The sequence below is a fragment of the Epinephelus moara genome, chromosome 10 (assembly GCF_006386435.1).
Source record: "Epinephelus moara isolate mb chromosome 10, YSFRI_EMoa_1.0, whole genome shotgun sequence".
In the NCBI taxonomy this organism is placed as follows: Eukaryota; Metazoa; Chordata; class Actinopteri; order Perciformes; family Serranidae; genus Epinephelus; species Epinephelus moara.
Genome location: NC_065515.1, coordinates 17,025,336 through 17,051,016, shown reverse-complemented (window position 1 = coordinate 17,051,016; position 25,681 = coordinate 17,025,336). Strand labels below are relative to the sequence as shown.

Genomic DNA, 25,681 nt, shown 5'->3' with positions numbered 1-25,681 from the left:
TATGATTTAATATGATATGAGGCAAACACCACTGATCTATCATGTCAGTAGGCTACGCATTTCCACAGCCTAACTAATGCATTTACTTCATTGGTCTCCTACCCTCCTATCTCTCCCAGAGCTCCCACCATTTTTCAAAGAAGAACTGCAAAGCGTGAAGGTTAATGAAGGAGGTACAGCCTCTCTGTGTTGTGAGGTGTCTAAGCCTGGAGTGTCAGTGCAATGGAAGAAGAACAAGCTGCCACTTAGAGCCAGTAGGAAGTATGAGATGAAGCAAGATGGCTGCCTCCTCCAGCTACACATCAAGGAGCTCCAACCTGAGGACAGTGGCAGCTACACATGTCAAGCAGGACGTGTAGAGACCACTGCTACTGTGACAGTGAAAGGTGTGTGCCATTGAAAATCTGCGTGGTAAATTTTACAGTATCAGCAAGCTCCAAGTCATGGAGAACTGTAATTACTGATTATTGTCTGAACTTGCTGAAACTCAGTATTTTCCAGTGGAGCAAACATTAATCATCTATCAAAAAATAAAACATATTGTCTACATCCTGTTTAGCCTTAACTTGATAATGTCTTAAATGTCTTCTTAAAAAAACATCCCACTGTGTTTCTCCCCACACATCCTACATTTCACAGAAGTCCCACCATTTTTCAAAGAAGAATTGCAGAATGTGAAGGTGGAGGAGGGAGCAACAACCTCTCTTTGCTGTGAGCTGTCTAAGCCTGGAGTGTCAGTACAATGGAAGAAGAACAGGCTGCCACTCAGAGCGAGCAGGAATTATGAGATGAAACAAGATGGCTGCCTCCTCCAGCTGCACATCAAGGATCTCAAACCTGAGGACAGCGGCTGCTACTCATGTCAAGCAGGAAGTGCAGAGACCACTGCTACTGTGACAGTGAAAGGTGTGTGCGTTTGTATAATTCTGACTTTCTTAGAACACTCTCAGAATTGCATGCATTTTATTGTGCAATGCTTTCCTGCGCTTTTGTGTTCCATCTTGTAGTCATTATGTTATACTACATTATATGTTAAACCCACCCACTTAGCAAATAGCTTTTCTAAAATAACACAGGGAGGTTTCGACCACTGTTTCCATCACAAAATAAATGTAAAATTCTGTTTTGTTTTCTTGCCTATTTTCCCAGAGCTTCCTCCATTCTTCAAGGAAGACTTGGAAAGTCTGGAGGTTGATGAGGGAGGTACAGCCACCCTGTGCTGTGAGCTGTCTAAGCCTGGAGTGTCAGTACAATGGAGTAAGAACAGGCTGCCACTGAGAGCTAACAGGAAGTATGAGATGAAGCAAGATGGCTGCCTCCTCCAGCTGCACATCAAGGATCTCAAACCAGAGGACAGCGGCAGCTACTCGTGTGAAGCAGGAAGTGCGGAGACCACGGCAACAGTGACAGTGAAAGGTGTGCATTTGGCAGTCAACAATTTAGTGTTGCTCTGCATGCATTTAACCACACAACAAAATTCAATGTACTGTCTTGAATTTGTCTTAAGTTGCTGAAATGAGTAACGTTGAGATGCTGTTATTTCAGTTCCACCATCTGCATTATAAGTTGGTCAAAAAGTCTTGATGATGCCTGCATTACCCAATGCAATTCTCCTTTTTGTTAGGCCTCTGCAGTCTTCAGTTCCACTTAAGATGTGCAATTATGTTTTTTCCGATCAACTTTTTGCAGAGCTTGTACCATTCTTCAAGGAAGACCTACTAAGTGTGGAGGCTGAGGAGGGAGGTTCAGCCTCTCTGTGCTGTGAGCTGTCTAAGCCTGGACTGTCAGTTCAATGGAGTAAAAACAAGCTGCCACTGAGAGCTAACAGGAAGTACATCATGAAGCAAGATGGCTGCCTCCTCCAGCTGGACATCAAGGATCTCAAACCAGAGGACAGTGGCTGCTACTCGTGTGAAGCAGGAAGAGCAGAGACCACTGCAACTGTGACAGTGAAAGGTGTGTGCATGTGTCAGTCAGCAATTCACTTTTTTGTTCTGTATGCATTTAACCACATGACAAAAGATGCATATTTATGTTTTTATAATCCATATCCATTTTTTCAGAGCTTGCACCATTCTTCAAGGAGGACTTAGTAAGTGTGGAGGCTGAGGAGGGAGGTTCAGCCTCTCTTTGCTGTGAGCTGTCTAAAGCTGGAGTGTTCGTGCAATGGAGTAAGAACAAGCTGCCACTGAGAGCTAACAGAAAATATGAGATGAAACAAGATGGCTGCCTCCTCCAGCTGCACATCAAGGATCTCAAACCAGAGGACAGCGGCTGCTACTCGTGTGAAGCAGGAAGAGCAGAGACCACTGCTACTGTGACAGTGAAAGGTGTGTGCATGTGTCAGTCAGCAATTCACTTTTTTGTTCTGCATGCATTTAACCACATGACAAAAGATGCATAGTTATGTTTTTATAATCCATATCCATTTTTTCAGAGCTTGCACCATTCTTCAAGGAGGACTTAGTAAGTGTGGAGGCTGAGGAGGGAGGTTCAGCCTCTCTGTGCTGTGAGGTGTCTAAAACTGGAGTGTTCGTGCAATGGAGTAAGAACAAGCTGCCACTGAGAGCTAACAGAAAGTATGAGATGAAACAAGATGGCTGCCTCCTCCAGCTGCACATCAAGGAGCTCAAACCTGAGGACAGCGGCAGCTACTCGTGTCAGGCAGGAAGTGCAGAGACCACTGCTACTGTGACAGTGAAAGGTGTGTGCTTTTGACATTGAGCAATTGTTCGGCTTTCATTTAACCATCCAACGAAATTCAACATACAAATGTTACCTTATTGAAATACTCTTAGTCGTAGAAAAGTAGCTTGATGGATTGCCTGAAGTTTCTAGAATGTTGATATCATTGTAATTCCACCAGCTACATTGTAAATTGGTTGAAAAGACTTGATGATGCTTGGTTCAGCAGATAGATTTTATCCCATTTGTCAGGTCTCAGCATTCCTAGTTCCACAATAGATGTATGGACTAATTATGTTTTCCTCAATCCATACCCATTTTTGCAGAGCTTGCACCATTCTTCAAGGAAGACTTAGTAAGTATGGAGGCTCAGGAGGGAGCTACAGCCTCTTTGTGCTGTGAGCTGTCTAAGCCTGGAGTGTCAGTGCAATGGAAGAAAAACAGGCTGCCACTTAGAGCCAGCAGGAAGTACGAGATAAAACAAGATGGCTGCCTCCTCCAGCTGCACATCAAGGATCTCCAACCTGAGGACAGTGGCAGCTACACATGTCAAGCAGGACGTGTAGAGACCACTGCTACTGTGACAGTGAAAGGTGTGTAATTAGCAGTAAGAGAAGCTCAGGGTTAGCAATGCATTTATTCAACGACACACAAAAATCTGAAGTACTGATTGTCTAAATGTTCTGGTTTGTACTTGGTGCTATTATTTCACTCCCATCCATTAACATTTACATTTTTAGCAAGTTTGCTGACAAGTCCTTATTGTATGTGTCTTCAAAGACAATTTGGTCCCCTCCTGTTTAGGTTTCGAATGTTTTCCCCATTAGAGTTAAGTTTTTGTAATTCTAGCCTATCTTCTCAGAGCTCCCACCATATTTCATGGAAGACTTACAAAGTGTGGAGGCTGAGGAGGGAGCAACAACCTCCCTATGCTGTCAGCTGTCGAAGCCTGGAGTGTCAGTGCAATGGAAGAAGAACAGGCTGCCACTGAGAGCTAACAGGAAGTATGAGATGAAACAAGATGGCTGCCTCCTCCAGCTGCACATCAAGGATCTCAAACCTGAGGACAGCGGCAGCTATTCGTGTCAAGCAGGAAGTGCAGAGACCACTGCATCTGTGACAGTGAAAGGTGTGTGTAATTCACAGTAAAAAAAACAACAATTCAGTGTGAACAATGCATGCATTTAATCTCACACCAAAATCTTAAGTACTGATGTATCATCGATGACAATTTGTTCCCCTTCTGTTTAGATTTTGAGTATTTTCCCATTATACTAAAGTTTTTCCAATCCTTACCTTTTTTTCAGAGCTCCCACCATTCTTCAAGGAAGGCTTACAAAGTGTGGAGGTTCAGGAGGGAGGTACAGCCTCTCTGTGCTGTGAGCTGTCTAAGCCTGGAGTGTCAGTGCAATGGAAGAAGAACAAGCTGCCACTGAGAGCTAACAGGAAGTATGAGATGAAACAAGATGGCTGCCTCCTCCAGCTGCACATCAAGGAGCTCAAACCTGAGGACAGCGGCAGCTACACGTGTCAAGCAGGACGTGTAGAGACCACGGCAACTGTGGCAGTGAAAGGTGTGTATCTTTGCCAGTTTGCATATCAGCATACTTGCAAGCCACAGACAAATAATGTAACTGTCGGTTTGATACTGTTTTGTGATTGTCTGAACTGTCAGGGACTCCATAGCTATTCCCACCCTGCTACTGTGTCAGTGCATGTAGGTAGTCTAGATAAAAAACATTACATTTATTTACTAGTTGGGTCCATGTTGAGAATGTCTCTAGCACCATTTCTATCATGACAAAGACATTTTACAGACATTTCTCCCCCTCTTTATGACGTTCGCCAGAGAAACCTCCATTCTTCAAGGAAGGCTTACAAAGTGTGGAGGCTGAAGAGGGAGGTACAGCCTCTCTGTGCTGTGAGCTGTCTAAAGCTGGAGTGTCAGTGCAATGGAAGAAGAACAAGCTGCCCCTGAGAGCTAACAGGAAGTATGAGATGAAGCAAGATGGCTGCCTCCTCCAGCTGCACATCAAGGATCTCAAACCTGAGGACAGTGGCAGCTACACATGTCATGCAGGAAGTGCAGAGACCATTGCAGCTGTGACAGTGAAAGGTGTGTATCTTTGTCAATTCGCATAGCAAAACAGTAGTTTCGTATGGTTGTCTAAAATTTGTAGGACTGTACATATTCTGTTGCTCATATTGCAAACCCACCTACATTAGAACTTGGCAGAAATATCTTGATATTGTCTCTATTAAAAATACAGTATTTTTCTCTACTGACCTTCAATGTTATGCAGTTACACTGAAGATGTGTGATTTTTCCAATCTGCACCTGTTTCCAGAGCTTCCAGCATTCTTCAAGGAGTACTTAGAAAGTGTGGAGGTGAAAGAGGGAGGTACAGCCTCTCTGTGCTGTGAGCTGTCTAAGCCTGGAGTGTCAGTGCAATGGAAGATGAACGGGATTCCACTAAAAGCAGGCAACAAATACGAGATAAAGCAACGGGATTCCACTAAAAGCAGGCAACAAATACGAGATAAAGCAGGGTGGCTGCCTGCTTCAGCTCTACATCAAGGATCTCAAAGTGGAGGACAGCGGCAGCTACACATGTCAGGCAGGAAGTGCAGAGACCACTGCTACTGTGACAGTGAAAGGTGTGTGCATCTCTACGTACTTGACAACTTTACATGAGCAAGATACATTTATTCATGTTCCTTTTCTGTCAACCTCCACATCAAATAAATCAGTTGTCACAAAATATTTTTAATTTTCTTGTCTAGCACTAGAACCAGCTCCACCAAAGGCAGAGCCTCCCACGATTCTGCCTCGGGCAAAGGGTCCCGTCTCCAAACCAACTCCTGCGCCAGAAAGCCAGAAGCCTGGACTCCCAGAAGCCAAACCTGTTCCTCCAGAGCCCAAAAAGAGAGCTCACAGGAAAGCATCAATTGCAAGTTTAGAAAAAGACGTGGAACCAATGTTTGACCTAAAACAGGGCATCCAACCTGCGAGATCCATGGAGAAAGACCTTGATGTTGCACAGAACATAATACAACTGGAAAGGCATGTGGAGAAAGACAATGAGTTGAACAAGAAAGTTGACAAGACAGTGAGACCACTGGAGAAAGATAATAGGGTTGACAGGGAGGTGGAAGAGCCAGCAAGACCTTTGGAAACAGAGAAAGATGTTCTCATGGAGAGGAGACAACCAGGAAGGAATACAGAGAAATTAGTCCAGGTTGACCATAATGCAAGTGAAACAGACAATGTTGTTGGAGACACTGTGTTTGAACAAAAGAAAAGGAAGGATGAAGTTGAACAGATATTAAAACAAGCAGTGAAACCTTCAGAGAGAACAAGTGAAGTTGAGAGGAATGAAAGCCATCCAGAAAAAGTCCAGTGGGAGAAGAGTGAGGATGAAAAACCGTCTGTGAAACCATTAGAAAAGTTTATCGGGAGTAAAACAATAAAGGACCAAGAAGAGAAGTTTATAGTAAAGGAAGGCAAAGTAGAGGAAGAAGAACCTTTTAAACCACCAGTAAGATCTAAAGGAAAAGTAACAGGGGCAAAGGAACCACCTCAGTATATTCCAAAGGAAACTGAGGAGATCATTGTCCAAACAGTAAAGCCTACTGTAAATGAATTTGAAGAAGACAACAGACAGAGAGACCATGTGAAACAGCAGGTGTCTATGGAGGCAGAGAATGAGATAAAGCCACTGAAACTAGTCACCTCTGTAAATAAACTGGACAAACAACCTTTAGAAAAAGAGGCTGAATTTGCCCCTCCAAAACCACCTGTGAGGGTGAAAAGTAGAGCAAAGGGAGGAATGGAAAGGCAGTCATCAAGGGACACAGAGACAGATCAAGATGATCTACAGGTGACAAGAGTTGTGGTGAAAACAAAGGAGGATCAGCCAGTTAAACCGTCAGTAACTTCTTTGGTAAAAGAGGTTGAAGAGAAGCCAAGGTCTGAGAGGAAACAATCAGTAACAACAGATTCTGAGACTGCTGAGAAAATAAGGCAACCTGTGAAAGCTGCAGAGAAGGATGCAATCGCCAAACAGCCGATCAAACAACCAGTCAAACCCATGAGAAAAGAACCTGAAGTGGACCAGGAAATAAAACTGGCAGTTGAGCCAATGAGAAGAGAAGAAGAAGCACAAACAGTAAAGATGGCGGAAGACATTCCTCTCCTCTACATTTCTGAAGATGAAACTTTCTCAGAAGCTTTGACTGAGATACCACTGAACCACAACGATGTGCAGCCCCCTGGCTTTTTTGTGGAGGGGTCAACCCAACCTGCTACTCTTCCTCCAGTTAATGTACCCCAGAAGGCACAACCACCAAATGAAGCTGCACCGGAGATTGACATCGACATTGAAGATGAACCACAATTGCAAGAGGCTGCCATCAAGATCCAAGCTGCCTTCAAAGGCTACAAAACCCGCAAAGACATGCGACCTGTCTTCAAAGAGGTGTTTAAGAACCAGAGTGCAGATCTTCATGGTACAATAACACTAGTGTGTGTTGTAGAAGGAAAGCCCAGCTCAGTGCGCTGGCTGAAAAACGGCCAACAAATCACAAATGACTATCGATGCCGTATCGAGACTACAGAGAACGGCGTGTGCACACTGGTGATCAAAAACCTGACCACCAGTGACAGTGGAATCTATACCTGCGAGGTGGTGAATAAGTTTGGTGTTACCTCCTACAATGGAAACATAACAGTAGTACAGCCTCAGAAGCCTGCTCCAGCGGTCCAGAAGCCTATACACCCACCGCTTGCTGCCATTACTCCTCTGCAACTCGCCCCACAAAAGCCTGAGGAAGAAACACAGACCCAGGATCTGCCTCAGACTCAAACCCAGACACCTCCTTCAGCTGCAGGTGCTGAGAACTACGTGGAAAATGTGAGTGTCTCTCTATGGGAGGCCTACAACCTGACGGAGCAGGACGCTCAGGCGAGGCTGCAAGAGAGGAGAGGGTCTTCACTCATTGCTGCCAGCTCCAGTGAGTCACACATTTATTCTCTCACTTCAGTCACAGCAAATATGGATTTAGTCGGCCATGTTTTTACAGTATGATTTTCTGCTGCCAACAGTGTCGAGTCCCTCGGATTATGAAACAGCTCCTGACATAATGGAACCTGTTGAGACTGGTCCAACTGTACCGAGGTGAGAGGGATTAGATTAGAGATTAGTTTTGTTATTTGAATTTTATTGCTAATCTTTTATATATTGTGCTCAAAAAGATAAACAAATCATTTCTGAATACTGTTACAGGGTAGAGACAGAAGCAGTGGACCAAGTTCCTCCAGAAGTTGAAGAACAACCTCCACAGCCAACTAAGACACTACTGAAGGTCAAAGGTCAGGACTGTTGATCTCTTTCATTGCTGTTTTTAGTCATTTATCACCTCTCCACTAAGTTACCCATCAGGAATATTATAGGTATCTTTCTCTCTAATTTATAGCAGCTCATGAAGGTAGAATGAGGACACCATCTCCCAAGCACCACCGCGCTCACACGCCCTTAACGAGTACCGTCTCTGGATCAGAGTCAGAGGGAGAGGAGGATAGACGAGAGGTACTTTTTCCTATTTTGTGCTGCATTAGTAGCAACAATCCGAAAAAGTGCTTGTATCCATTTGACTGTTAAGCCTTAAATTATGTAATATATTTGCTATTTTCCACCTCAGACATTTGAAATGTATGTGGCTCGAGCTGATTGCAGTCCGGACAGCGGAAACAAGGACAGTTTTGTTCTGAAGGAGGGCCAGTTTGTAGAGGTCCTGGACTCGGTTCATCCTGACAAATGGCTGGTGAGGACCAAACCCACCAAAACCAACCCTGCTCGACAGGGATGGGTGTGTCCAGCCTACTTTGAGAAGAAGAGGAAGGTAGGGTGCATAGATCCAGATGTTAACTTCAACACTGTGTAAAAATGTTATATTCTGAAACATTAATCATTTACTGTACGTTGGCAATGGTAGTAAGGAGTAAAGAGTAATGAAAAGGCTTTTAATAACTGTTTTCTGAACAGGAGACCTTCCCTCAACTGAGAGCACCTCAAGAGGATCTTGATGGCATTGGGTCTACAGGAGAAGAATACAGGAGAGCTCTTAGGTAATTATATGCTGACAGGTTAAATAAACTGGAATACATGTATTTGGATAATTATATTTATTGTAAAATTGTATGTATGTTTATTTGGTTTGGATGTTTCATGCACTTATTCCTGCAGTCTCTTTATAACTTGGCTTTTGTGATGAAGGAAAATGAAATACTGCATTAACTTCCCTTTATCTTTAGCCAACTGATCCAAGGCATGATTGATGGAGAGGAGGAGTTTGTAAAGGAGATGAAGATGTTCACCTCTCACCAGCTGAATTATTTGGAATCTAGCCGCCACGTCCCCATCAACATCCTCAACCAGAAGGAGATCATTTTCAGGAATATCAAGGACATTGTGTCGCTGCATGAGAGGTAATACATGCACAAGGGATGCATTGCACATAAAAAAAGTTCATTTAAATGTGTTTAGACAACATGTAAATGAATAATATGCAAGTATGAAACCATGTTACTGAAAACATTACCTGTATGTGTCCATGCTCAATCAACAGAGGCTTCTCCTGTTCACCTTTTGTGCCTTTTCTTAATTTAGTTCTAAAAGAGTGTCCCATGTCCCTTTGCACTGTGTCCTTTTTGTCAAACTGGATCAGATGTTCACGTTATTTTATGCATTCTCAGGTTGATCCTTCCTGGGCTGAAGGAGTGTGCCACAGACGACGATGTGGCCATGCATCTGATCAAGCACACTGAGGACTTTGAGAAGTATCTTCACTACTTGGTGGGACAAGCACAAGCAGAGGCCTGCGTCACTGACAAGGCTGTCCAGCAGTATTTCAAAGTATTCACAAAATCTGTTTGTATTTAAATATAAACATTTAACATGAACATTGTGGAAACTAATGTGACACTCATCTACACTGCTTTTTTGTTCATGGCTTTTCAGGAGTTACTAGAGTCTGGTAAATCTGATGCTCCTGCCATGGATGTCCTTACTTTCCTCCAGCGCCCAGTGGAGAGAATTCAAACCTACCAGGCTTTACTGAAGGTCAGCACATATTTTTATTTTGACAAATATGTGTGTGAAAAATTGATCAATACTGTCAGTGTGACTGTGGTAATGAAATACATACAACACCAAGCACTCAAGCTTGTTCTGCTGTTGCACAAATTGTAGCCTGTCCTTGAAAGGTGTGACTGAAAGTGAAATCAAAACGTTTTTGGCAGGAGTTCATCAAGAACAAAGCCAAAAGTGGACAGAGCTGCTGTCTTTTGGAGGATACCTTCTCCATGGTGTCCTGTCTACCCTGGAGGTCTGACAACCTGCACCAGGTGTCCCTCATCGAGAATTATCCAGCTCCTCTGATTGCCCTGGGTGAACCAGTGCGACAGGTAACTACAGATAACTGACTGTCTTTAAACCATTAACCTGAGGTTACTGGGAGATTTTAGCAAAAAGGAATATAGCTAGTGGCAGTTTTTGGCTGTTAGTAAAAGCTGACTGAGTTGAGTTATAACAGTGACAGTCTTACTATAACAGACTGTCACTTCTATGACTAAGTTGCAGCACCAATTTAACTGATAACATTGTCCCACAACACCCAAATTACTTGAGGAGTTATGAGTCCTAAATGTGCACTCTGATAAAAAAGACTTTATGATCCTCCCTTCCCATCTTCCCTTCAGGGAGTCTTTACAGTTTGGGAGGAATCGCCAGAAATTAAAACGGCCTCTAGAGGGCATCAGAGACAAGTCTTTCTCTTCAAGGAATGTATCGTACTGTGTAAACTGAAAAGAGACACCAATATCAACAGTGACACCTTCAGCTTCAAGAACAAAATGAAGGTAAGCTCCATCCTTCTTCTTTCTTATGGTCGGTGAAGCAGTACCTGAAAGAAACTGTTTAACACCACAGTAGGCCACATGTGATGAAAATTTCATTCTCACTTTTCAATCCACCTAGCTGATGGATGTGGAAATAAAGGAGACTCTGGGTGGAGATGAGAAGTCTTGGGGGTTGTGGCATGAGCACAGGGGCTCAGTACGGAGGTACACACTGCAGGGACGCTCCACCCTGGTGAAACTGTCCTGGCTCAAGGATCTGAAGGAGCTACAGCAACGTATCAGCCTGCCCACCAACAGTAAGTGTTTCTTTGGGAAGGGAAGTAAATTCCAGATAATGTTTGATAAGACTGTCAAATCTATACCTGTCTATTTTCTATCTATACTATCTAAACTCTTCTGCTGTCGTGTCAGGTCGACTAAAGGTTTAGTCTCTCATCTCTTGTCCTGTGTTTTTCTCCCAGTTGTTCAGGGTCAAACCTTTTTTATGGAATTGATAAGGCATAGCATTTTCATTAAGTGCTTGGTGAGTGATTTCTGTATTCCTGTTTGTGTCTATCAAAAGGCCCACCTGTGTTTGTGTCACTGTTGTGTGACTGCACAACAAAGATTGGACAGACAATCAAACTGACCTGTAAGGTCACAGGATCACCAAAACCAATGATCAGCTGGCTCAAAGGTCAGAAACGCTGCTACTCACTGTATTTTTTCACACTTTGAATACATGCATCATGTGTTTTGGTTACAATGATGGCTTCATAATGAAAATCTGATGTCCACTTCTTAGACGGCCTTCCTTTAGAGGACGATCCTCGTCACATCATCACAGAGGACCGGTCAGGCACCTGCTGTCTCATCCTAGACAGCCTCACTGCAGAGGACTCTGGACAGTATGCTTGTTACGCTACCAGCTGTATGGGCAGTGCTGGTACTCTGGCGAAGGTTGTGGTGCGCGGTGAGTCTTTGAGTGCAGCTACACCACTCGAGGGTTGTGTTACACCAGAGACATTTCTGTGTTTGAGGCTGAAAGTTGTGTATACATGCACTATTACATAATCACAGGACATCTATACTGTGACAACTGCTTTATCATATTAGTACCATGACTATCACTAAAATTACTTTTAATGTATTTCTTCTTCTCTCCAGCTTCACCCAGATTTGTGAGTCGGCTGGAGAGTGCCTGTCTGATAGAAGGCGAGGATATACAGTTCACCTGCTCCACACTTACTGCTCCTTTACCACGTATCAGGTATGGAGACGCAGAGCAAAGTACATGCAGTAGGTGCTACATGTGTTGATACGTTGGTCACTGTGTGTGTTGGGTTTACAGGTGGTTGAAAGATGGCAGAGAGCTGACTGACCAGCAGAAATACCTAATCCAAAATGATACTCGGAGTGGCATCTTGTGTCTGACGGTCACCAGGGCAACAGAGGCAGATATTGGACAGTATGAGTGTGAGGTATAAAACCCATATCCATAAAGTCTAGAGTGTATGAAGAAAGTATCATTGATTTTAGAGATCTCCCATTAAGATGTCAAATGTTTTGTTATATTTAGCTTTGGAATGAGTTTGGCTGCGTCAAGTGCAAGGCCGGGCTGTGCCCTGCTTACGTGCCACCAATCGAGGACGACCAGCCACAGGACTTACCTCCTAAAGGTAGGACAGCCAGAGCTACTGAAGGTAAATATCCTCCACACAGGGTAGAAACCCATGACAGGGTTTTCATGTGGATGCTCCAAATCTTTGCCAGTTCAGCCGTGTTTGAGAGAGCAATGAAGCACATGCCATTGTCCGGTTTTACTTCAGTTCACTTCACTTCTGATCCTGTCATCCTTTTTTACTTCACATCATATGACATCTCCTCACTTTCCAACAAACTGCAACAATTTCCACTTTCAACCACTACCATTCATCCATTCTATCCAGTGGATGCCATTTTGAGATTGTACTCACATTTTACTTTTTTCATTTCACACACACTCACATCATATGTAGTTCCAACTACCATACCAGCTGTCACTTGATCTCCAGGGGCTATGGCACGGACTGCATTGGTTTATATTGTGGCATTCATGAGCTAAAAGCACCCCTATGCCATTTTTTTTCCATTTATCATTTTTCCATTTCACGTATTGCCATTTGAGTAAAGTGATTACTGGGTTACGTAAGGGCAGCATGTGATAACTAATTGATACAATTGTAAGTTCACTCTGTCTGTATCTCAGCTAAATGCAATTATCAGTGGCTAACCCAAACCACCACCATGACCAAGTTAAACCCATACCTACACGTAACCATCTCTGACCTGATACCTATGCATTATCAATTTTAACCTTTTCTCTTTGGTCTTAAAGATGTTTCACCGCTCACTTCATCTGTGCCAAGCACTTTTACTTAAAAGGTGTGAAGGCTAATGTCACAGTCATGAAAAAAACCCTCATGCTTCATACCTAACAACCACGTCAAATAACCTTCTACTGCCATAACCCTGCGGGATCAGGTGGCTACCATTCAACATAAACACCATACTGTACTTCTCAGCATCCTCACCCATGAAAAGACATCAATACATTTATTGTATGGAATGTTTTTGTGTTTTCCATCATGTTTTCACTTTCCACAGAGGGCATGGATTAGGACAGACTAGATCAGTACAATCAGGAGAGATGGGTAAATGTAGTAAATATAGTTGTTCAACACAGATTAGAATTATGGGATGATGATTCGACAGAAAGACTTTGGTGCTTATACTTGACTGAGAGATTGTTTAAGTGAAAGTGCAGACGCTGGTGGTGGTTGTGGCTGCTGACTCTGCCGAGGCTGATGAAGCTAATGAAACTGTAAAGACTAGGCTGTGATGAGAAGATGGAGGATGCACACAACAGCAGCATGAATGTACTTAAGGCAGAGAGAAAACCATATTTTAAAAGACAGCAGCAAGATGATAGGCTGACAGTGAAGGTGTGTCGCTGTGCTATTGCTTAAATGTGATCAGCTGAGCAAGCAATTGTGAGTGAGCATGCCTACAGGGAGTGAATGGCAGATGATATGAGAAATAAATTACAGGTCTAAGCATGCAAAAGTATAATCGTCCTGATTGAACTTTTACTAGAGCTTCATTTTTCGATAACAAGTACCACTATTGCTTTCCGATATTATGTAGAAATTTGTGTTAGCAAGTATTTATTTACCTCTGTTACAGTCATCAAAATCAAAGTAGTATAATACAGTAAAATGGGATTCAGCCAACTTCAATAGAGTTATTAGATGTTGATGAAATTTCAGGTTGTTATATTGTAAGTTTGACTGACAATATTCTTTACATGGACTATAAAGTGATATTTTTCTGGATTTTTGTCACCACTTCATGTTTTCCCTTCCATTGTCAGTAACCTACATGTTTTTCCATCCTCCCTCTACTATTCCCAAAGAAGGACCTTCCTCACATGGACCGTTCCATGTAAGTCATCATTGTCATGATAACAAATAACCACTCAACATTCCCCTTTCTCCTCTTGCCAACGCATGCCCAGCTAACTCTTCACTCCTACGAACACAAGATGGTCATGTGCTGGGCAGGTGTTCCCTTTACCTCCATGCAGGAGTGGGCTCATGCTCATGTCCTGTTGAAGTGTTGGGTTAGTGGGGTTAAACCCTCACATACTGAGGTAAGAAATGCATAAATACTGTTCCTGGTGCGTAAGGTAATGTACTCTCACTTCTTTTTCCAATGATTGAGTATACATAAAGTACAGTCAAGAAAAAAATATAATTCCTTCAAATATATTTGAAGAATTATTTTAAGTGTTTAATGTTTAAATTCCTACTGAGTGGTATTTTGGTTTTCGTAGATGCAGACTCAGAGGGCTGGTCCACTGCCTTTGTGAAGAAATGGCTACAGACTGATTTCAGCCCCACCTCTATTGCTAAGATGCTCTTCCCCCCTGAACACCCTGAACAGTAAGTTTAGTGACACCACTGTTGTTGTATTAACCCTCCCCTCCATCCTTTGAATTAAACAGGCATCAGCCTCAACCTCATATACTTCGTCTATGGTAGGTTGATTTAATAATTAGTTATAATGGGGTGGTAAAAGAGTAAAAATGTAACATGTACAATCCATAAAATATTTCTGTCTCACACAGGCTCTATGGGTGAAACTCTTCTCCAGTCACAAGCACGCATTCGTCCATAGAAATTTGTGTAAAAGTAGCCGGCCAATCAGGACATACCTACTGGAATATTTGTGGGTCCCTTTAGTGAGCTCCACCCGCTGTACCCATAGAGTCCAGTAGATGGCTGATGATATTGTAACCCTAGTTCTATTGGCACAGGCAGAGCCCTCTAACTAGGGGCTCTATCACTCCTACACCTCTTGCTGAAGAGGTTGCGGGATTCCATCGTCATTATTCTGCTCCTATATGATGGGCTCTGCACGTGTTCGAATAGGCACATCCTGATTGGCCCGCTACATTTATGTAAATTTCAGTAGGCAAATGCATACTCGTGAATGGAGGATAGTATTACCCATAGAGTCCAGTTGAGGGCTCAGCTGGTGTAAATAGAACTAGGGTTACAACATTGTAACCTCCCTTTGGTGAAGAGATAATTCTTTCCCCTGAACTGATCAGTAATATTTAGTACTGACCTTTCCATTCATCTTGCCTTTGTCTCCAGAGCTGTAGTGGGTGGTACTGAAGAAGCCGTTCCTGTCTCGACATCCATGGAGCAGGTGGCACAGCAGCCTCCGTGCTACCCAGAGGAAGAGGAGGAGATCTACATCTCAGAGCAAATGCAGGAAATTACAGATGGTATTATTGTCTCTTTAACATAAGAGTTTGACTTCTATCAAACTTTGTGTGATTACTAACTTATCTTTTCTCCTGTGCAGCTCCTCCATCCATCCAGGTACCTGCTGAGGACCTGTGTGTAGAGCCCGGCCAACGAGCTACATTTACCGCCATCATCACAGGACGACCTGCTCCCAACATACAGTGGTATAAGGTAGGAGCGCTGTAGACCAGAGGTTTTACCTAAAGGGTTGGTTGCATTAAAATCTTTGGGTTTTGAGTTGAGTTGTAACATGATTTAGGGGAAAACTATATTTCTGCCATATAAGTTACCTTTATTTTTACTGTCTTTGTGGACCTATGTTTAACCAGGTAAACATACCGAAATTGATATTGTCACACACTGCCTCCTCTGAGAATGGAGCATAAAAGATTTTGGGGGTTAAACCTCCACCCTTGATAGGTCACAGAGGTCACAGGATAGCATTACATTGTTTGAAGGGGTCACAAGACGAAAGTTTGACCAGAATTTGAAGACCTGGTAGCTTTCCCTATTAAAACTCTACTCTCTGTGATTGGAGGATGGAGAGGAGCTTGCAGCCAATGAGAATGTGGAGATTGCGCAGCATGGTGCCCGCTGTTCACTGACAATAGTGTGCCCAGAGGGTGAGGACAGCGGCATATACACCTGCTTAGCCTACAGCGACTCTGGCCATGACTCATGCCACGCTGAGCTGACAGTGGAGGAAGGTAAGACAGCAACACTGCTGTCGTGCATCATTATTATAGTTCAGTAGATGGGCAGTGTAGCTTCGATGTAAAGATTGTTGGTGGTGGATCTGTTTTATTTATGTTTTGTTTTCTACACAGGTCCTCTGGAGTGTCAGGAGAGAGAGGTGGAGCTGGGGAAGAGAAGGAAGTTATTCTCCGTCTATGATATCCATGAGGAAATTGGAAGGTGAAACTGTACTTTATATTGTAGTATCCAGCTGGCCCATGAGCCCTGTTAAAATCAAATATGACCCCATCATCTCTCTGTGCTTCAGGGGAACCTTCGGGGTGGTGAAGCGTGTAATCCACAGACGAACAGGTGAAGTGTTTGCTGCCAAGTTTCTGCCTCTGCGGAGTAGCACTCGGACCAGGGCCTTCCAGGAGAGGGACCTGCTGTCCCGTCTGGCTCACCCCAGAGTAGCTTGTTTGCTGGACTTTTTTTGTACCAGACGCACTCTGGTGCTGATCACAGAGATGTATCCTTGCTGTTAAATGCTGCAGTATAATCACTCTTTATTCCACACAGTGGGTTGTTGAGTTTGAGTTCTTTAACACTTTTTCTAGCTGCTGTTGTCATGGACTTCTGGACCATTTATTACTGAAAGGATCCGTCCCAGAGAGAGAGGTACAAGCTTGCATTTCTTCGTGACAAAATTATTTTTATCTTGTAAATATTATGAACGGCTGATGACTAATATTCTACATTTTATTTCAGGTTCAGTCATACATCCAGCAGATCCTTGAAGGAGTCGGTCACATTCACTGCATGAACATTCTGCATCTGGACATTAAAGTGAGATTTTCAGTCCAGTCAATACTGCATTGTTGACTGTCTTTTTTTTATTTGCAGTTCCTAACTCCGTTTTTATTTATACTCCCTTCAGCCTGATAATATCCTGATGGTGTATCCACCCAGAGATGAGATCAAGATCTGTGACTTTGGCTTCTGCCAAGAAATAGACACATCTAGACACCAGTACAGCATGTTCGGTACACCAGAGTTTATTGCCCCTGAAATCGTTCACCAAGAACCAGTCACTGTGGCCACTGATATTTGGTGAGTTTAACTAATTTTGGTAACTGAGACTTGCATCAGAAGGAATTTACAGATGTTTTTTGTGTGTTTTTTTTATTGTGTGTAATGTAATGTCCAGATCTGTCCCTCTAGTGTTACAAGGAGATTTAAATGAAAGCGAAAAATGACTGTGTACAAAAACTTAACATTAATATCTCTTATTCTCTCTGCTAGGTCTGTAGGTGTTATAGCCTATTTATGGTATGTATGACTGCACTTTTAATATTATTCCCAAACTCTCAAACAGTTTATCAAAAAGCTGAGAATATAGTTTCTGTTGATTATTTACATCATGGTTTATCTTTCTCTTGACAGTCTCATGTGCCGATGCCCTTTTGTGGGCGAGACGGACCGTGCTACACTGCTGAGGGTGGGAGAGGGGACCCTGAACTGGGATGCCCCTGATGTGATGCGCAGGAGCCCTGAGGCTCAGAACTTTCTCCACATGCTCCTGCAGCCAGATCCAGAGTAGGGAACCTGTTTTATTATTGCTCACACCGCCACATCAATCCAGTCTCTCAGAGTCACTGAGGTTATTTTCCAAACTTTGTTTAAATGAAACAAAGTCCCATTTAATGGGACAAATCAGCATAAAGAGACATCTTTGCCACAGTGATATCCTACTCCTACTACTACTACTATTATCCTATGAATTTGCACCCCACAAATGATGTTACATCCTTAAGTTACAGAGGTTATTTAGGCAATAAAAGTTACTGTGGTTAGGTTTAGGAAAAGAAACACAATGAGGACTTACCTTAAAATGACTCCCAAGTTCACATGGGTCCAAACATGCGACTCCAGGAAAAGTCCCGGGCGAAAGTCTATTTTTTTGTGACCCATCCACTACTCCAAACTGCCTCTTTACAGGGGCTCAGGACTGCTTTCTTGTTTACTGCCACCAGCGCTTTAATCATGTGATTGCAGCCTTTCTAAATATACAAAAAACTTGTGAGAACAGCTTGGTGGTTTCATGGTGCAACATAACACATGTCTGACCACTACCAATTTACCTTTACCTCTCTAGGAAACGACCATCTGCCTTTGAGTGCTTGAGCCATGAATGGCTCCAGGTGAGAAGAAATACAGCACAATAAGTGTTTAAATCAAATATACTACTGTAACTTAAGAGTACAACTTACCACCCAAATCTTTGTCTCCGTGTTCACAGGACGAACATGCAGGAGAAGATACTGATGAAATCAACACAAAGACTTTGAAAATCTTCATCTCGAAAAGGAAATGGCAGGTGAGTTACTTGTCTTCATTTAAACCACAACCGTTAGAGAAAAACTGAAGCTCTTACTGGTTTCTTGTGATGCTGACAGTCTTGATGTTTAATTTGATTACACGTCAAAATCTGTCTTCACCAGTATCTTTCCCATCTCTTCCCAGCGCTCTTTGACCTGCATTGGGTCAGTCCTCACATTGAGGCATATCCCTGAGCTGCTGGACGCTCCTCTCAGAGAGACCGCAGTGACGGTGCCCCGCGAGCCTCAGGAACACAGCAGCACCTCTCCGAGCAGTGGCTCCTCGTCTGAGTATGACGAAGCTGACTCTTGGGACTTTTTCCAGCACTACAGCCCGACTGAGGAGGAGGAAGAGGAAACCGAGGAGGACTATGATCCTTTAATGGAGAGAGCGCAGATCCCTGACTCTTTCGCCAAACTCCGCCTGGATGCAGAGGAGGAGGAGGAAGTGACATTAGGGGAGGAAGAGGATGGGGAGATGGTAGGAAGAAGGAGTGTACTAGAGCGGAGTGTGAGCAGGCAGTCAGTTGCGTCATCGGATGTGTCGTCCCAACAGACTCCTCAGAGGGAGCGAAGGTTCAGCAAGGACAGTAATCAATCTCTCTACCTGTCTGATGGGGACGAGGGTTCAGGGAGTGATGGAGGTCGTATTCCTCGTGGCAGCGTCATCCGAAGCACTTTCTACAGCACCTCCCATCAGCTTTCACCCATGTCTGCCAGACACATGACATTACGGGACAAATTCCAGGCCAAAAAGCAGGAGAGAGGCCGCAAACCACTCCGCAGAAGCTTTTCAGGACGTCTCAATGAGCCTCTTATTGAATATGTGGAGGATGAGACGGAGACAAATCGTGGCCAGAGACGAGTATCTGTCCAGCCCACGATGCAGAAGTCCTGCTCCTTTGACAGTGGTGTTAGCCTCGCCCACACCAATGCCCCCCCTCACAGGAGGAGCAGGTCTCTTGATGAGTATTCTAGACGATCTCCCAGCTCACCCGAGCGCACAAAGTCAGGGGAAGAAGAAGGCTCTCAAAGTCTGAAGGAAGATTTCACAGACGATGAAGTGGCTGGAAGAAACCTGTTGGCCATCCCGAGCCCTCGGCGACCCACAAGAAGAGGAGGTTCCGTCTCTCCAACACTGCCGAGTGGATCTTCTGCTCCCACAAACGTCCTTGCTGGAGACAGAATGAGCCCCAGGCTGGATCAGGAGCAGGCAGCGGGTGACACCTTTGCTGGCTCCCAGGGGTCTCTGGCTGAGTCGTCTATTTTGGAGCATGAGGGCTCTGAGTCGTCAAGTCGACCTGGCTCCTACGAGGAGCTGAGTCATGGCCATCTCAGAGGGAGATACAGATCAGGAGAGAGTGAAGGGTATGATGATCATGGGGAGCCTCTGATTTCACCATCCCCATGTTCATTCCAAGAAGTCAAACCCAGAAGCTCATTTCCCCAAGCACCGCCACGTAACCGCACCCGCTCCAACCCCAACCTGTCCACCAACAGCAGAGGTCAGCTGGGGACCCCACTAACAGCGAGCCCCAGTCCCAGCCTCTCCTCTCTGCAAGCTCCAGAGAGGCCTCCCAGAGCCAAGGACAAGAAGGGCGGCGGTGGCCTCCAGAGGCACGCATCAGCTCCAGCCCTCGAAGCTCGGCCACCCACAGGAAGGTCACCCAAGCTGGGACTGCTGAGGATCTTCCGCAGGCAGTCCTGGACTGGCCACTCGTACTCCCAGCTGGACGAGGCAGAGTTAGGACCCACACTGGGGGAGATCATGAAGCCAGATACTCCCACCATGTCTCTGAGGAAGAAAATGAGAGCTTCAGCCTCCAGCCTGACCAAGCTGTTCTCAAAGTCTTTTAGTAAGGAGGACGTGAGTAAAGGAGGTGAGCTATTACAAATTACACTAATTTTTATTCTGTCAAGCAGCAGATTTGAGTGTCATTTAATCCAAGCTAATGCTTTTTTCCTTTTGGTGTTGTGTGTCTTTTATAACAGGGCCAATAGTAAAGGGAGCACCTCCCATCCCACCTGAAAGGCATCGCAGCAGTGGTCTTGAGAGCCCAAAAAAGAGGACGTCCAAACTGTTGCCTTCTCTTAAAATACCTGCGTTCAGAAAGTCAAAAGGTAGTGAATAAGCTACAGGGATCAGGAATACTCAACTTGCTTTGTCCCAGGGCCTCTTTTGCAAAATGGCTGGAGGCCAGGGGCCACTTAATAAACAAACATTAATAATTAATATATACATAATTAGCCTGGACCTCTGTTGGTAGTCTGGGGGATTCCTCCCTGGCCATTTTTAGAAAATGGTCAGCCTGCCCCCCAGCACCTTGTCACTGGCTGTGTATGTTTGTTCTACTCCATGTATTTCCAGATCTGCTAGTTCGTCCCAACAAGGCTGAAGTTTTCCAGTTAGATGGAGGTGGAGTCCTACTGGTTTGGAAACCAGTCCAGTCCAGTGACCCTGTCACCTATTGTGTGCAGTACTGTACAGATGGTGAGTTCACAGAGATGATACAGGAGCACTGTCATCAATTGGTGCTTTCTTTGTGTTAAAAAGAAACCAAATTAGTTGTTTATGTTTGTCAAATTTGATTGTCCCTAATACTGAAACATAAAATGTAATCTATTTGGCCACATGGACAAAATGTAGACACAGTCTGATAGAACTCAAAATAGTGCATCGCCGATATTACTCCAAAGACAGATTAGATAAGATTTTCCCTGATATTATTCATATCCTGACAAATGTATTTAAATATAAACACACTTTTTCTTTTGCATCTTGTCAACTTACACTGACAACTCTTCAGTAAGTCTTGATCCAGTATTTATCTTCTTTCAAACTGACCTTGACAATCATTTTATTTTCTACCGTGCAACATCACTAATATCACTGTTGCTTTAATCTACTGCCAGAGCATTATAATGTGCAGAGGCTGTGGATTTCACAGTAAAACCCATGTGCCTCCTGTGCCTCCTCAGGTGGGGAGTGGACGGTCCTGTCAGAGGAGGTGACTGACAGTAGCTATGTGGTGAAGGACTTACCCAGAGGAGCTTCTTACGTGTTCCGGATCGGCTGCATCACTAAGACAGGAGCAGGACCTTTCAGTGATGCTTCAGCACCTGTTGTTATGGCTACTCATCCTGAGGGTGAGAGAAATACTCACAAACTCAATGCTGCATGTTTGCTGTTGTACATGTGTGATCTGATTTGTTTATTTTTCCACATTTTACAGTTTTTTTTATCTGAGGCCATTGTTTGCACATGTAGCAGGGATTTATCTCACTGGTTTGGTGTTTCAGTGTTTAACCTGTATTTACTCTGTTGTACAGAGACTCACATTCCTCTGATCCAGACTGAGTCACTGGGGTCAAAGGTCACTGGGTCAGAACAACAGACAGCTCATAAGAACTTCAGTTTCCTCTCTGAGATCAACAGGTGGGATTTTTGAGTAGAAGCTGCAATTTTTGAGCAAAACTATCTGAAACTTATCTTTAATGTAACTGTTTTGAATTTACTGTAGTATCTACTTTTGTTTGTTTGATTGCACACAATGTTTGTTGAGGTTTTATTTTGAAATATAGGTGTGACTTTTCAAGTTTCTTGATTTTGATATTTCTGAAATAAACCTCATATTTTGTGCTGATATTAAATATTTTTAATTTTTGTCCTTTTATATATATATATATAAAAAAAATCAAGTATTTTCCAACAGACTTAAATTGTTGAGGTTCGGATTAGAGTCTTTAAGGAAGACAAACACTTCTGTGGCATGTAGACCTTCATCCAGTATTTACCTGCTTATTCAGTGTCACAGGGGACTGGAACCAGCTCCAGGATGCATTAGTAAAAGCATAGTCTCATCATGTTCCTCCCACTTTCTCTTTCACAGCCTTGCTCTGTACCTTTTTTGTGTTGTTCTCTCTCAGGGGTCGTTTCAGCGTAATTACCCTGTGCAGGGATGTTGAGACCAGCCAGGTGTTTGCTGCCAAGATCACCCCTTACCAGGCAGAGCAGAGACAGTTGGTGCTGAGGGAATACCAGCTGCTGAAGAGGCTTCATCACACTCACCTGGTGCAACTGCACGCTGCCTTTTTCACCCCCCGCTACCTGGTGTTGGTGGAGGAGCTCTGTCCCGGCAAGGAGCTGCTCCACAGTCTGGCAATGAGGTAAAGGAAGGCTTGAGAAATGTGAGCCAAATTATGAATCACCACAACAAGAAGAGGTCCCTGAGCATACTGTCATAGATATGCACAAAAGAAAATAGGCTGACGAGTTGAGTTTGCAAGTTTAGCTGCAGACAGACCGATACACACACACAAGCACACACAATACTACATGGATGTTCCCCTCCAGGGCCTCTGTAAAAAAAATCTGCTGCTCATTACCTTCTCCAGGGAGGTAATATAAATATAAATGCTATAAATATCTTCCAGTTTTCCATCAGACTATGTCAACGTGGTTATTTTGTGCAACCATTTGAGACAGTCCCTCACATACTGTAAATCTTCAGAAACCTGTTCTATTGTGTTCTCGCCCTTTCAGGGATCTGTACGCAGAGAGTCATGTTGGCGAGCTGCTGGTTCAGATTCTGAGCGCAGTCGACTACCTCCACAGCCGTCGAGTCATCCACCTGGACCTGAAGTCTGACAACATGCTGGTGGATGACTGTAACCACCTGAAGATAGTTGACTTGGGCTCGGCTCTGTCCTACACACCCGGTCAGCCTCTCATCGTCGAGCACATCCACGGCCTGTCAGAGAGCAAAGGTACCGATGTATTGCCAGTTTGATTTCAAAAGGCAAACTACAGCGTGAAAGATTTTGATGCTCGCATTGTTGTAGATTCTTCTAGTGTACTAAACCTTTGACTGTCATGGCCTCCAACAGACCGCCGCAGCAAAGGTACAAACTCTTTAAGGGAGGACGGATTGATGGATGGAAATAACTCAGCCTAACTTCATCCACCTCAGCTGATCCTAGCTACCATAGCCTAACAAACCCAAGTCCATTTTCTATCTTTTTTTAATCCATTTTTTTCTGGTTTGAGTCATTTTCTTGATTCAGAAAATGAAGCATGTGAGTGAATTTGGCACTGCCAGTAACAGCACAACTCTTTACGAACAATATCCTGTTTCTGTCTGTTTGTCAGTTTATATTGTCCTTCCTAAAGCTCCGGAAATCCTGGAAGGTCAAGGTGTCGGGCCTGAAACAGACATCTGGGCTATTGGAGTTCTGTCCTTTATCATGTAAGTATGGAGATACAGGTGGATACAGCGTTCCCAAATGGTTATATTGTTGATGCAGCTGCTGGAAATACAATCTTAACGACCAACGACACAGGAAACACTGCATTTTATTTTCCACAGTTACTTCTGGATTCTGTTAATCCACCATCCGCCATTTCTGCCACTGGGGTAGTAACCAGAAAGAACTTCCCATGTTAACTGGGCATAAGCTACCAATAGCTACGGGGAAGCAGAAGCGCTATCCTCCTCTTTGGGTCACGCAGTGGTTGATGCAGTTCCTTTGCGCCGTAAATTAAGCCCTCATTTTCCTGAAGGATCGTACCCTGTCGCAGACAGAATTGCATATTGAAAGCCAGGCTTATGGGAGATCAATCCAAACACAGGCAGTGTGATTGCTCTATTGCCATTTGTTATATACTGGCACTTAGTCCAGACGAAAGGAGGGAGAATACACAAAAAGACGATGGTCAAACATAAGGGAGGAAACACTGGAAGGCCAGGCCGAGCAGAGACACAGGAGGGGTAGTCGCTCTTTACATTGTGCAATTAACCTTTACTTCGTATGAATCATTTAAAGCAAAAGAAAACGTCTGTTTCCACTTAAAGGAAGTAGTCCACCATGTTTGTTTGATTTAAATCTTACTACTTTACAATTAAGATTATATATTTGTGATTTAATAAATGTGGCTCCCACTTCTGCACTGCCACTACCTTTTAGTTGCAGGCCTTGGATTTTGAATAACTGCAACTGTCTGACTCTTCTGTCGCTCTGAGGTGCAGAATTATAAACTAATTTAATAATAAACACTGGTTGTGTTTTTGTGATTCTTTACTAGGTTGAGTGCCGACAGCCCGTTCCATGCAGAGCACAGCTGGGAGCAGGACAAAAACATCAAGAAAGGGAAGATCCAGTTTGGACGCTGTTACCCTGGTCTGTCAGAGGGAGCCTTGAACTTCATGAAGAGCAGCCTGAATAACAAATCCTGGTGCGTGTCTCTCTTAAAATGTAGATAGTAAATGGACTGCACTTGTATAGCACCTTTCTAGTCTTCCAATCACTCAAAGCACCATTTACAGTAATTCACATTCACCCACAGCCACTGGGAATAATTTGGGGTTCAGTATCTTGCCCAAGGATATTTTGGCATGTGGACTAGAGGAGCCAGGGATCAATCCACAGATCTTCCGATTAGCGGATGACCCACTCTACCTCTGAGCCACAGACCCACTCTACCTCTGAGCCACAGCCGCCCTGTAGTTTGCAATGAAGAGACTTGTCGTGTGAAATATTGTATGAGTGAATTTGTGTGTATTCTAATATGATAACAACACTCCGCAGGGGAAGACCCACTGCAGCCGAGTGTCTCCAGAACCCATGGCTGCGTGCCCATCGTGCCCCACACAAAGCCCGGCACTCCAAAGTGTGTTTCTCTACAGACAAGCTCAAAGATTACCTCAAACAGAAGGAGGAGAAACGAGACCAGGTCAGCACCAAGCTTCAGGGTCCCTTCTTCCAGTAAGGCAACACTGTGGCGTTTCTTTCACCGCTAGCTTTTCCTACAAGCTCTACAATCAGCTCTGGCTCTTTTCTGGCTTTTCTGGTTCCTTTGATTTTAAAAATGTGATGCGTCTTAAAGAGTTTTCAAAGTGTTTCAAAATGTATTTATCCATTAGCTTGTACATGTGAGTGTGCTGCATTTTTAAGGTTTAGTCTCTTTAGTGTGTGAGTTGTAAAATGTTGATTTTATGACATGCTCCTCAGTATCAGACAGATGCATGTGTTTGGCCTTAACGTAAAACCAGTGTTTTGTGCTACTCTTCTTCATACAGACAGCAGATATTTTCCTGAGTGATATATTTTATTTAAAAATGTACACATGTTGCCTTAAAGTTATAATGTACAAATGGAAAATCAGTTAGATTTATATGTGTTATTGAATGCTT

At 43.8% G+C, this 25,681-nt stretch overlaps 1 protein-coding gene across 1 annotated transcript; it reads left to right on the top strand.

Annotated features, from left to right (window-relative positions):
- Positions 1-141: 141 nt before the first annotated feature.
- obscna (obscurin, cytoskeletal calmodulin and titin-interacting RhoGEF a) lies at positions 142-25,616 on the top strand. Its single transcript, XM_050055271.1, has 52 exons — positions 142-386; positions 640-906; positions 1,150-1,416; positions 1,690-1,956; positions 2,064-2,330; positions 2,438-2,704; positions 3,012-3,278; positions 3,548-3,814; positions 3,993-4,259; positions 4,535-4,801; positions 5,034-5,168; positions 5,212-5,343; positions 5,470-7,698; positions 7,790-7,862; positions 7,971-8,056; positions 8,161-8,273; positions 8,386-8,586; positions 8,730-8,812; positions 8,999-9,172; positions 9,440-9,599; positions 9,705-9,806; positions 9,986-10,150; positions 10,445-10,603; positions 10,722-10,899; positions 11,166-11,279; positions 11,388-11,555; positions 11,750-11,852; positions 11,934-12,063; positions 12,162-12,620; positions 14,393-14,565; positions 15,283-15,416; positions 15,497-15,609; positions 15,977-16,145; positions 16,266-16,353; positions 16,442-16,642; positions 16,731-16,791; positions 16,882-16,959; positions 17,051-17,223; positions 17,416-17,442; positions 17,557-17,709; positions 18,269-18,314; positions 18,413-18,490; positions 18,637-20,371; positions 20,484-20,612; positions 20,860-20,982; positions 21,471-21,638; positions 21,822-21,927; positions 22,419-22,658; positions 23,035-23,258; positions 23,641-23,737; positions 24,574-24,723; positions 25,077-25,616. Exons 1-52 carry the CDS (start codon positions 269-271, stop codon positions 25,255-25,257), a joined length of 12,132 nt encoding a protein of 4,043 aa, XP_049911228.1. The 5' UTR covers positions 142-268; the 3' UTR covers positions 25,258-25,616.
- Positions 25,617-25,681: the final 65 nt, after the last annotated feature.